The sequence below is a fragment of the Ranitomeya imitator genome, chromosome 7 (genome assembly GCF_032444005.1).
Source record: "Ranitomeya imitator isolate aRanImi1 chromosome 7, aRanImi1.pri, whole genome shotgun sequence".
NCBI classification, from domain to species: domain Eukaryota; kingdom Metazoa; phylum Chordata; class Amphibia; order Anura; family Dendrobatidae; genus Ranitomeya; species Ranitomeya imitator.
Window position 1 is genome coordinate 88,817,458 of NC_091288.1, and position 12,395 is coordinate 88,829,852.

Sequence of the window (12,395 nt, forward strand, 5' to 3'; positions counted from 1 at the left end):
ACTCACTTTCTATCCTGTGACATCCCCACCCTCATCATGGGAGACTTTAACATCCCCATCAATGATCCCCTCTCCCAATTTGTCTCTCATCTTCTTTCTCTAACTTCTTCATTCGGCCTCTCACAGTTTCCTAATTCTCCTACGCATGAGGACGGGAATACTCTGGACCTGGTTTTCACCCGTCCCGGCTTGCTGCATAACTTTACTAACTCCCCTCTCTCGCTCTCGGACCACAACCTTCTTTCCTTCTCTGTCAAGAATTGTCTCCTCACCCGGGACACCCCCACTTACCACACTTATCGGAATACACGTATGATTAATACCCAGCAGCTTGTGGACAATCTCCACACATCTCTAGCCCCCATCTCCTCCCTCTCCTGTCCAGACTTAGCATTGTCACACTTCAATAATACACTGAAGAATGCCCTAGATGAAGCAGCACCTTCTACACGCTGAAAGACCCGACACAGACAACGGCAGCCCTGGCACACTATGCAAACACGCTTTCTTCAGCATTGCTCAAGGTGTGCAGAGCGGCAGCGGAGAAAATCTCTCTTAGCAGAAGACTTCATCCACTATAAGTTCATGCTCAAAACCTATAACTCTGCCCTTCATCTGGCCAAACAATCCTACTTCACCACCCTCATCACCTCACTATCCAACAACCCAAAACAACTTTTTGAAACCTTAAACTCCCTCCTGAAACCTAAAGTACAGGACCCATCACCAACCTCAGCGGTGAGGATCTGGCCACTTATTTCTTAGAAAAAAATCAACCACATCCATCAGAATATCTCAGCGCCTGGATCAACTTCCCTGCCGCACCTCAAGCTCACTAGACATCTTTGAGCCTGTTTCAGAAGAAGTTTCCAAGCTTCTGCTCGGCCTACAACCTGCAACAGTGACCCCATTCCTTTACATATCCTGCAGTCTCTCTCACCAGTGGTCACCACTCACTTGACTAAAATATTTAACCTCTCTCTTTCTTCAGGTATCTTTCCCTCCTCATTTAAACATGCCGTCATCCCGTCTAATCCGCTATCTCTCGGATAACTCTCTTCTTGACCCCTTACAATCTGGATTCCGCTCTTTACACTCCACTGAAACTGCCCTCACTAAAGTCTCTAATGATCTAATAACAGCTAAATTCAAAGGTTATTGCTCTCTGCTGATTCTCCTGGATCTCTCTGCCGCATTTGACACTGTGGATCACCAGCTCCTCCTCACTATGCTCCTCTCCATAGGCCTCAAGGACACAGCCCTCTCCTGGTTCTCCTACTACCTCTCTGACCGCTCATTCACTGTATCTTTTGGCAGCTCCTCTTCCTCTCCTTGTCCCCTTACTATCGGGGTTCCGCAAGGCTCGGTCCTAGGCCCCCTCCTCTTCTCTCTTTACACGGCCCCTATTGGACAAACAATCAGCAGATTTGGGTTCCAGTACCATCTCTATGCTGATGACACCCAATTATACACTTCTTCCCCCGACATCACCCCTACCCTAATTCAAAATACCAAGAATTGTCTGTCTGCTGTCTCTAACATCATGTCCTCCCTCTACCTGAAACTAAATCTCTCCAAAACAGAACTTCTCGTGTTTCTCCCTTCTACTAACCTCACTGTACCCAACATCGAAATTACCCTGGAGGGTTCAACCATAACTCCCAAGCAGCATGCCCGCTGTCTTGGGGTCATATTCGACACCGAACTTTCCTTTACTCCCTATATCCGATCACTCACTCGCTCTTGTCACCTGCATCTTAAAAACATCTCCAGAATCCGACCTTTTCTCATCGTTGAAACTGCTAAGACTCTTACTGTCGCTCTCATTCATTCCCGTCTGGACTACTGCAACTCTCTTCTGATCGGTCTCCCTCTTACCAAACTTTCTCCTCTCCAATCCATCCTGAATGCTGCAGCCAGAGTCATATTTCTGTCCAGCCGCTTCACCGATGCCTCCATCTTGTGCCAGTCATTACACTGGCTACCCATTCGCTACAGGGTCCAGTATAAACTCATCTTTCTCACCCACAAAGCTCTCCACAGTTCTGCACCACCTTATATCTCATCTCTGTCTATCACCCTACATGTGCCCTCCGTTCTACAAATGACCTAAGACTAACAGCCCCTGTAATCCGAACCTCACACCTCCGTCTCCAAGATTTCTCTCGTGCTGCGCCAGCTCTCTGGAATGCACTTCTCCAGGAGATCAGACTGATACCTAGCCCCGACTTATTCAAGCGCGCTTTGAAAACCCATCTCTTCAAACAAGCCTACCACATCAACTACTCAGTGAACTAACTTTGTCCTGTTCCCTCCTTCCAAATATTATCTGCATGTGAATCTGCACCCTACTATTCTTCCGTCTCCACACCCTCCATGCACACGACAACTGCACTTGATACTTGACTATTGCACTTAAACACACGGGCTGATGACCGGATCATGCAGCTTTGTATGAAAATCCCTATTTATTATAATTGCCAGACCTGAAATAACAATCACTTTTCACCTATTGTGTCCCCCCATTTCCTTGTAGATTGTAAGCTTGCGAGCAGGGACCTCACCCCTAATGTCACTGTTTAAATTGTCTTAACTCGTATCGAATTTATTGTTTGTACATGTCCCCGCTTAATTGTAAAGTGCTGCGGAATATGTTGGCGCTATATAAATAAAAATTATTATTATCACTCTTGTTACTGCCTTGAGTCATATACACATACTGTGTGTTTTGTGTTCAATCCAGGTGTCCCACCTATTGTTGTTTGTGTTTGGTGCTCACTAGTGTTGAGCATTTCGATACCGCAAGTATCGGGTATCGGCCGATACTTGCGGTATCGGAATTCCGATACCGAGTTCCGATACTTTTGTGGTATCGGGAATCGGTATCGGATCCATATTAACGTCATTCTCAGGCCCTAAACTCCTCATTCTAGGAATTTAGGACCTGAGAATGACGTCACGGCTTGTGATTGGTCGCGTGGCGGTCACATGAGTGGCACGCAACCAATCAGAAGCCGTGACGTCATGGAAGGCCCTAAACGCGCTCATTTTAAGCAAAGAAGGCTGCCGGTTACCAGCGGTGATGTCCAGGGGCCTCCGGAGAGGTAAGTATATCAATATTTTTTATTTTAATTCTTTATTTTACACATTAATATGGATCCCAGGGCCTGAAGGAGAGTTTCCTCTCCTTCAGACCCTGGTAACCATCAGGATACCTTCCGATACTTGGTGTCCCATTGACTTGTATTGGTATCAGGTATCAGGTATCGGTATCGGCGATATCCGATACTTTTCGGGTATCGGCCGATACTATCCGATACCGATACTTTCAAGTATCGGACGGTATCGCTCAACACTAGTGCTCACTGGTTTTTATTTATACATGTTTTTAATATGATTAAAATTAAGCATTTATTTTACTTTGTGGCTTTATTATTATTTTTTGGTGTTATATATATATATTGGATTCTTAACATAATAGGTATACCTGATTATGGCTTACAGCCAATAATACCAATAATAAAAATAACCCAAAAGTCATTATCTCAGTAAATTAGAATACTTTATAACACCAGCAGGAAAATGATTTTAAAATCCGAAATGTTGGCCTACTGAAATGTATGTTCAGTAAATGCACTCAGTTCTTGGTCGGGTCTCCTTTGGCATCAATTACTGCATCAATGCGGTATGGCATGGAGGCGATCAGCCTGCAGCACTGCTGAGGTGTTATGGAAGCCCAGGTTGCTTTGATAGCAGCCTTCAGCTCCTCTGCATTTGGATCCCCCCCAAGGGCCGTGGGGTACTCGGTACCGGGTCCTTCGGTTCACAGGGGGATGTCACGGTGGCTGACTCAGACTGTGGCCCTGGGACGTCCGTATAAAAGAGAAAGGTCTTTGAAGGGATAAAGTTTATGTTCGTGATGCCACCTGTGGTATTCGGTCAGGGTGACCGACGCTGCTTTAAGGGGTCCGCTGGGGTGATGTTATGGCAGCTAGATGGTATACCTTCCCACAGGTGAAGTAGGTCCCCAGGGTTTCCCAGTATGTAGATGGTGGTATGGTGAGAGGCGCAGAGAAGAACGAGGACACAAGGTTGCAGTCTCTTTACTGAAGACTTCAACATCCACAGTCCAGGGCACCAGATCACAGGGCAGGCGGAGTCCAGCTGGTTTGGAGGCAAGTCCAGAGTTCCCTTGTTCAGGTAGCCTTCCCTTGCGCTGCGGTGGTGTAGTCCCTTACTGCCTATGGCTTCACATAAGGGTCTCACAGATGCGATGTTTCGCTCTCTCTGTCCACCGTATAGGATAGGACAAAACCCGTATGACTGGTGACTTGAGCCTATTTATAGGGTCTCTTAGATAACCCGGCTCTGTAGGTGTCACCGTGCCTTCTGGGTGTAGGTGCGGACAGGTAACCTGCAATTAGCTGTCCTGCCGGTTTCTGAAATAAGGGGTAGAGGTCCTTACTCCCACGGTGTTCCGGCTACCGGGATTTTGCGCCTCAGAATGAGGCAGCCTGAGCGGGGCTGGTCCCCTTCTCGTATCCTCTCCTTTGCTTCGACTTCCTTCACGCTCGCTGCAATACAATTCTGCCTTTCAATGTCTCTTTCTGGGAGCTGCAGCTCTGAGGGCATGCACAGCTCCTTTAACCTTCTGCCTCCTCAGACTACTGTCTGGAACTGACTCCTACAGAACTCCTGTCAGGAGCTCTGTCAGGAACTAAATCCTGTCTGGAACTGACTAACTTTGCCTACAGACTACCACTCTGGAGAGTGACCTAGTAAATAGGAGCAGGAGCTCCCCCTGGTGGCCTGGATTGTGAAATGTTGCATGTTTGTGATACCTGGATGCAGTTATCCTTTCTTGCCTCCAAACGTAGCATCACTCTCCCCGAGAGGAAAGCAATACCACTGTGACGACCAGGACCCTGGGGCGCCACACTTTGTCAGGTTTGGTGTCTCTCATCTTCCTCTTGACAATACCCCATAGATTCTTTAAGGGGTTAAGGTCAGACGAGTTTGCTGGCCTATCAAGAACAGTGATACTGTTGTTTATAAACCAGGTATTGGTACTTTTGGCAGTGTGGACAGGTGCCAAGTCCTGCTGGAAAATGAAATTTCCATCTCCAAACAGCTTGTCGCAGGGGGGGAGCATTAATTTGAATGGGAACAAAATATTTTCTGCAATCCACCTGGAATCCAATTTTTAGCTGGATCAAAAGATGTAGGGCCCATCAAAGCTTTTAATGCCAATATTCTGGCATTTTAATCTTTGAAAAGTCACATAATTTTGATGCACTGGCGGCTGCGCTAATATTAAATGACTTTTGGCATTTTCATGCCATTTTCATCCCAATTCTGACATAGGGACAGAGCTGGGATGGAACGGGGACATTGTGACTTCTACCTGAAAAATTCACGATGAGCGGCATTTGATAATAAAAACTGATCTGCTACAAATGGGACAAAACAATAATATAAACGGAAACCAAAGTGTACATCTGTTTTTGGTTTGTTTGTTACTGATCCAGTTATTTTAATACTAAACAGAACTATATTAAAAAATCAAAATGTACCTTTTGAGTAAAAGGAATGAACACAGACACCAGGACTTCTTTTGGCAGGAGACAGGATGAGGATCCCTTACATCTGAAGAAGTCATCATTGCAAATGATCTGTCGAGTTTTTCCTATGACCAATCAATGCCATTATTTACAGAATACAAAATATGGGGAAAAAAAGTAAAATTGACTTAATTGGCATCAATCATCTATCGTATCAAGTGGAAACAACATTGGTGGCATGTAATAACAAAAATACTACAAAATTGAATCTCTGATGGTGCCAAAAAAGCTGGCATTCATGACATGCACTAGATGTAGATGTATTTTTTAAAATTTTTGCATCTCACAAATTGGTGCAACATAATGGTGTCAAGTAGGCATAATTGAACTGATGATTTTTAAGTATTTGAATAGAGTTGGGAAGGACACATGTATTCTTTATACTTGTGCAGTGTCTTGCAAAAGTATTCATCCCCTTGGCTTTTTACCTATTTTGTTATATTACATCCTGTGTTTAAATATTTTTGTAATCCTATTTGCGTGTGATGCATCAGCACTAAATAGTCTAAGTTGGTGAAGTGAGAAAAATATACGCAAAAATTTAATTTATGGAATCAAATAACTAAAAATTGGCATGTGCATATGAAATGAACCCTTTTGTTATGAAGCCCCTAAAGATTTCTGGTGCAAGCAATTATCTTCATAAGTCACATGCTTAGTGAAAGGACGTCCACCTGTGTGCAATCTAAGTGTCACATTGTCTGTTAGTATATACACTTTACCTTTTCTGAAGGGCCTCATAAGCTGCAACATCATTAAGAAAGAGGCACCACTAAACAAACACCATAAACACCAAGGAGATCTCCAAACATGTCAGGGACAAAGTCAGGGTTGGGTTATAAAAAAAATCCCAGTCTCTGATGATCTCCCGGAGCACCATCAAATCCATTATCATCAAAATGGAAAGAACATGGTACCACAACAAACCTGTCAAGAGAGGGCTGCCCACCAAAACTCTCACCCCAGGCAAGGAGGGCATTACTCAGAGAGGCAGCACAGAGACCAAAGGTAACCCTGAAGGAGCTACACAGTTCCCAAGCAGAGACGGGAGAATCTGTCCATATGACCACAATAAGCCATACACTCCATAGAGGTGGCCTTTATGGAAGAGAGGGCAGAAAAAAGTCTTTACGCACACACAAAATTTGTAAGGCTCGTTTTGAGTTTGACAAAAGCCACGTGAGAGACTTTTCAAATGTATGGAGGAAGGTGCTGTGGTCAAATGAAACCAAAATTTAACTTTTTGGCCACCAAGGTAAACGCTATGTCTAGCGCCAAACCAACACAGCTCATCACTGTAAGAACACCACCCCCACAGTGAAACATGGTATTGGCAGTATCATGCTGTGGGGATGCTTTTCAACAGCAGGGACAGGTAAAATGATCATAGTTGTGGGGAAGATGGATGGAGCGAAACACAGGGATATTCTTGAGCAAAAGCTGTTTCAGTCTGTCAGTGATTTGTGACTTGGACGGAGGTTCACCTTCCAACAAGACAATGACCCAAAGCTTACTGCTAAAGGAACACTCAAGTGGTTTCAGGGGAATCATCTAAATGTTTTGGAGTGGCCTAGTCAAAGCCCAGACCTTAATCCAGTTGAGAATCTGTGGTTAGATCTGAAGATTGCTGTTCAGCAGAGGAACCATCTAAGGCCTCTTTCACACGTCCGTTTCTCCGGTACGTGTGGTGACAGTTTTCACATGTACCGGAGACACGTACACTCTAATGCTATAGTTATATGGTAAATAAAGACATAGCCAGAATAAAAGTCCTTTAGTTGAAAAAATTACAGACTCCTACTTCCCCGACTCCCTCGATCTCCTGTAATAAATATAAAATAATAAACCAACAATATACCATACCTGTCCGTCGTTGTGTCCCACGCTGTAATCCATGTCTGGGAGCTAAATAGTTTTCAACCTGGACAGTGTCAAGATGCGACCATCCCGGCTGAAAACCACTGGTGAATGAGCTGCTGAGAGCGCAGCATCATTCACCAGCGGTGACATCATCTCCCGCATTTTCCCACGGTCCTGAGGTCACCGCAGTTCAGCCCAGTCTCGATGATGTCACCGCTGGTGACCCCTCTATTCTTTATAACCAACCTTGCAGAAGCTGACAGCTGAGGGTTGCAGCCCCCAGCTGTGAGCTTTGTCTGGTTGGTTCAAGGAAATAGGGGGGAACCCACATCGGGTTTTTCATTAATTTATTTCCTTAGATCGCAGCTGGCGGCTGTGGAATACCCTGATCATCCGCACCTACTGTCACTGTTATTAGCGGCAGCAGGTGCCGGATGATGGGGGTAATAGTCCCAAAAGCCCCCACCTGCTGTCTTAATAAAATGCTCATCATTTTCCCCTGCTCACCGACAGAGCAGGGGAGAATGATGAGAGCTGGCTTCAGCACCTGCCACCGGGGAACAGCGCTTACTGTTGCGCTTCTTCCCCGGTGGCTGTCCGTGTGGTACTGATGCGGCACACGGTTGCCACACGTGTGCCACACATAGTACACACACGGACACGGTTTTCTCCTGTATCGGATATAAACAGATGTGTGAAACCGGCCTAAATTGCAAAAATCCCTGTGGCAAGATGTGGAATGCTCATACAGACTTATCCAAAGTGACTTGCAGCTGTAAGGGTATGTGCACACGCTGCGGATCTTGCTGCGGATTTTGCTGTGGATTTTGCTGCGGGTCCGCAGCGGTTTCCCATGCATTTACAGTATAATGTAAACCTATGGGAAACGAAATCCGCAGTGCACAAGCTGCGGAAAAAAATGCGCGGAAACGCAGCGGTTTACATTCCGCAGCATGTCAATTCTTTTGTGCGGATTCCGCTGCGGGTTTACACCTGCTCCAATAGAAAACTGCAGGTGTAAACCCGCAGTAGAATCCGCAATAGAAACCGTGATAAATCCGCAGGAAAAACCGCAGCGGTTTTGCACTGCGGATTTATCAAATCCGCTGCGGAAAAATCCACAGTCCTCACAGATACGTGTGCACATACCGTTATTGCCACAAAAGGAGGCTCTACAAAGTACTGACTTTACAGGGTGAATAGTTATTCACACTGAAGTTTTCAGTTATTTTGTCTTATGTTTTGTTTGCTTCACAATAAAAAGAAAGCCAAATGTTCACAGTTCTAGGCATGTTCTTTACGTGAAATGATGGAAAACTTTAAAAAAAAAACAGTGAATTTCCATGTTTTTAGGTAGCAAAATATTAAAAATGCCAAGGGGACTAATACTTTCCCAAGCCACTGTATACTTTATAGATGGAATCTGATTGGACAAAGATATAAAATCTTGTAACTTTTTGTTTTTATTTACAGTATATGAAGAATCTACAGATTCTAATTTGTATTGAGTCACCATATTACTTTTTAGAATTCTTCCATAAATATTTTCTAACAGTTACCTTTTGACAGAACACTCAGTGAAGTATTTCCACAGGCTAGTATGGGGTTCAGATCAGAATTCGGGTTCCGGCTAATTATGTGTCCACCTAATGACTGCAAGAAAGTTTTGTAGAATGAGTTAAAGTTAATCCTTGTCTAATGAGTTAAAATTAGTTCTTGTTATTAAATTTTTTATAAAGTGGTAATATTTAAAGATGAAGTGTTCTACTCGTGGAAAAGAAATAATAAATTGAGATACCTGCACTATTTTTCTTACTGGCCTTAAAATTGGAGTCTGTCAGCAGGTTTTTGCCTTGTTATTTGAGAGCACCATAATGTAGGAGCAGAGACCCTGATTCCAGTGATGTGTCACATACTGGACTGTGTTTTGCTGTTTCAATACAATCAATGTTTTATCAGCAGGAGATTATGATTACAGGACAACTGGCCTTGTGAATATCAGTCCAACCACGCCCGCAGCCCTGATTCATAGTTCTCAGTCACTATGCAATGTGCACAGAAAGCTGTGGTATGGGCGAGGTTATATACAGCGCAACAACTGAGCTCTGCTAGATCTACAGCAGAGAAAACTGTGACTCCATCATAACTGCTGAACCCAGTAAAGTACGTGACACATCACTGGAATCAGGGTCTCTGTCCCTGCATCATGCTGCAGTCAGATTATGTAGCAAAAGCCTGCTGACAGAATTTCTTTATGGTTGCTGATATATTGTATTCAGACATTTCATCTGTCTAACTTGATATTTTAGTAACCATATGTATTATGTAGCTTCTTTTGGGTAACATTTCTAGACTTTACCTTTTCATTGCATTATCTGTATAGCAATAGTTTGATAACAACATTTTAACATACCGCCACATTTCTGATCTGTTGTCCTGCCAGGGATTTCAGCTGTTGTAAAAGAACACGAAAAGTCTTAGTCTTCTCATATGGGAGTTGAGACACTGCTTCCTCCAAAGTCTCCTTCAACATGGACAGAGTACACGCAGCACCTATAGATAGTCCTAGGGTACAAAATATTAAGGATTGTTGTTTACGGTACTTGTGTTATAGCAGACATAGGATAATTACATAGGATACAATTCTTATGTTTTAGAGATATGTAATGATCAAGTGGATCCTATGGCTAAAACTAAAAGCATCTGCCGGAGGGCCTAGAAGTCAAGCTGTAAGATGGCTACAAAAATGTCTCATTAAACACTTCTTTCCACTCTTAGCCTCAGAGATGATACAAATGTTTTTTACCATTTTATTATCAGAAAATAAGTATCTGTTACATTTTAGCATTGTTTTATAATGTCATATCTCGCTACTTGCATTAAGATGCCAAGACTAGAACACTTCTGAAAACATCATTGTTATGATTGGAGGCGGCAGATAGGGACAAGTGGTGAAATTTCCTCCGGAGCTTTTTATCTCACGGAACATCGGATTGAATAGACTAAAATCTGACCTGCCCAATGCTTCCTACCCCTAAAGGCAAATGTTGGGGAACATTGGGCAGGCATCATAGACGTCAGTTTATTGGTCAAGCCAGACAAAATAAACAGACCGGTCAACTCATAAATAAAAATATATCGATACCTATTAAATTAACTTCTGGCACATACCGTCCTTTGTGTATTTCACAATATTTAGATCTGGAATTCTTCCTATTGAAATTATAACTGGGTAGAAAACTCCTTTTGACTTTATCTCCGGCCCTGGAGGAAATAATAAGTGGTTTTATGTCAGAGTTTGAGCTTTTTCAAATAAGCATGTGCACCCAAACGTACTAAAAAAAAGAGGCAATGCATAGCGGTTCTTTTTAGGCATAATCAGTTTCCAGTTGGAGCGCCCCCAGACACAGGGCCACGAGTTCTCGGTACCGGTCCCTTCTCCTTCGGTTCTGCAGTTGTCATGGTGGCTGGACCCGGTCGTGACCCTGCTAAGGGGCGTCCAATGAAGGTGGTAGTACAGTCTGTCAGGGGTTCGTGACGCCACCTGTGGTGTTCGGTCAGGGTGACCGACGCTGCTGTGGGGTCCGCTGGGGTGATGGAATGGCAGCTGGATGGTATACCTTCCCACAGGTGAAGTATGTCCCCAGGGCTTCCCAGTAAGGTGGATGGAGATGGTGTGAGGTGCAGTCAATAACGAGGACACAGGGTTGCAGTCTCTTTACCTCTTTACTGAAGACTTCAATATACTCAGTCCAGAGCACGTTCAACCGGGCTATCAGAGACCGGCCGGTCCGATGGGTACATCCAGAGTTTCCCTCGCAGATGGAAATCGTTGCCTACCAATAGCGCCTGTGTGTTGTAGTCCTACCCTGCTGAGCATTCGGAATAGTCCTCACAACTGCTGCTCTCGTTCGTTCGTTCTCTACAGCTTTCTCTCTCTCTCGTTCTTTGGTTCCAGATGTTGCTAGTTTCTAACGTCCCCCAGATATGTTATGGCTAGGACGCCACCCGTATGACGGGAAGGCTTGGAGGTCTTCCGGGACCCTAGAGACGCCCCTCTCTCAATGTTGCCCCCTATGTCTTCATAGGCGTAGAAGGTAGACAGCCAACCTATGATTAACTGTCCAGCGGAGTTTGAAGTAAGGCCTGAAGTCAGTTACTCCTACGGTGATCCGGCCACCGACTACGCGCCTCAGTAAGATGTTGCCTTCCTCTCTCGGCACGACTTTTACTGGCTCTCCTTTGTGCTGATCTCGTTTACACTGTTCCACAATATCCTTCCCTTCGTGTCTCTTTCTTAGGATACCGCCGCAAGGTGTGCAGGCGCGGTTCCGTTACGTTACGTTCTGTTCTGTTCGCTAGGCACCTGCCAGGTTCCCACGCCTGACAGGGACCCCCCTGTGCCTTCTCCCTGCAACACCCCCTGCCACAGGATGTTGCCTGGTTCCAACCCAGTCAGCTTCTGACTAACTTCCTCCCCAGCCCCTAGTTTTACCAGTGTGAGGAGTGGCCCAATAAATAAAGCCTTTTTCTCCCCCTAGTGGCCGGAGTGTGAAGTGTAATGTGTTCTGGTGATACCTTGTCAGGATAACTCTTCAGTGCCATCAGACGTACCGCCACTCCCCTTAGTGGCAGAGTGCTATACTGCAACGACCAGGTCTCTGGAGCGCTGCACATTCATATGGTTTTACACTAAATACATATTTTTAAAACAGTTTTTATTAATTTATTTTTAAGCAACAAGAAATGGTACACAGAGTTAAGGCAATTCGCACCAGCAGCAAAGACGATGATAGAAATAAAAAGTCATCAGTCACTTATCAATCCGCAGCATAGAGCGAAATCTAAAAAGAAACATTTTCTTGTTCTATCGCAAACCTTACAGTATCTGCTCAGGTCAGATCTCTCAGACAC

General features: G+C 44.5%; 1 protein-coding gene across 1 annotated transcript in view; it reads right to left on the reverse strand.

The window, feature by feature from the left end:
- The window catches only part of LOC138644799 (aldehyde oxidase 1-like), a 155,432-nt gene that overhangs the window by 114,480 nt on the left and 28,557 nt on the right, over positions 1-12,395 (reverse strand). The window contains exons 9-12 of the mRNA XM_069733617.1: positions 10,653-10,745; positions 9,895-10,046; positions 9,041-9,134; positions 5,574-5,686 (exon numbers count right to left, since the gene is read on the reverse strand). Coding sequence (XP_069589718.1) covers positions 5,574-5,686; positions 9,041-9,134; positions 9,895-10,046; positions 10,653-10,745 — 452 coding nt within the window. The remainder of the gene's footprint in view (positions 1-5,573; positions 5,687-9,040; positions 9,135-9,894; positions 10,047-10,652; positions 10,746-12,395) is intronic.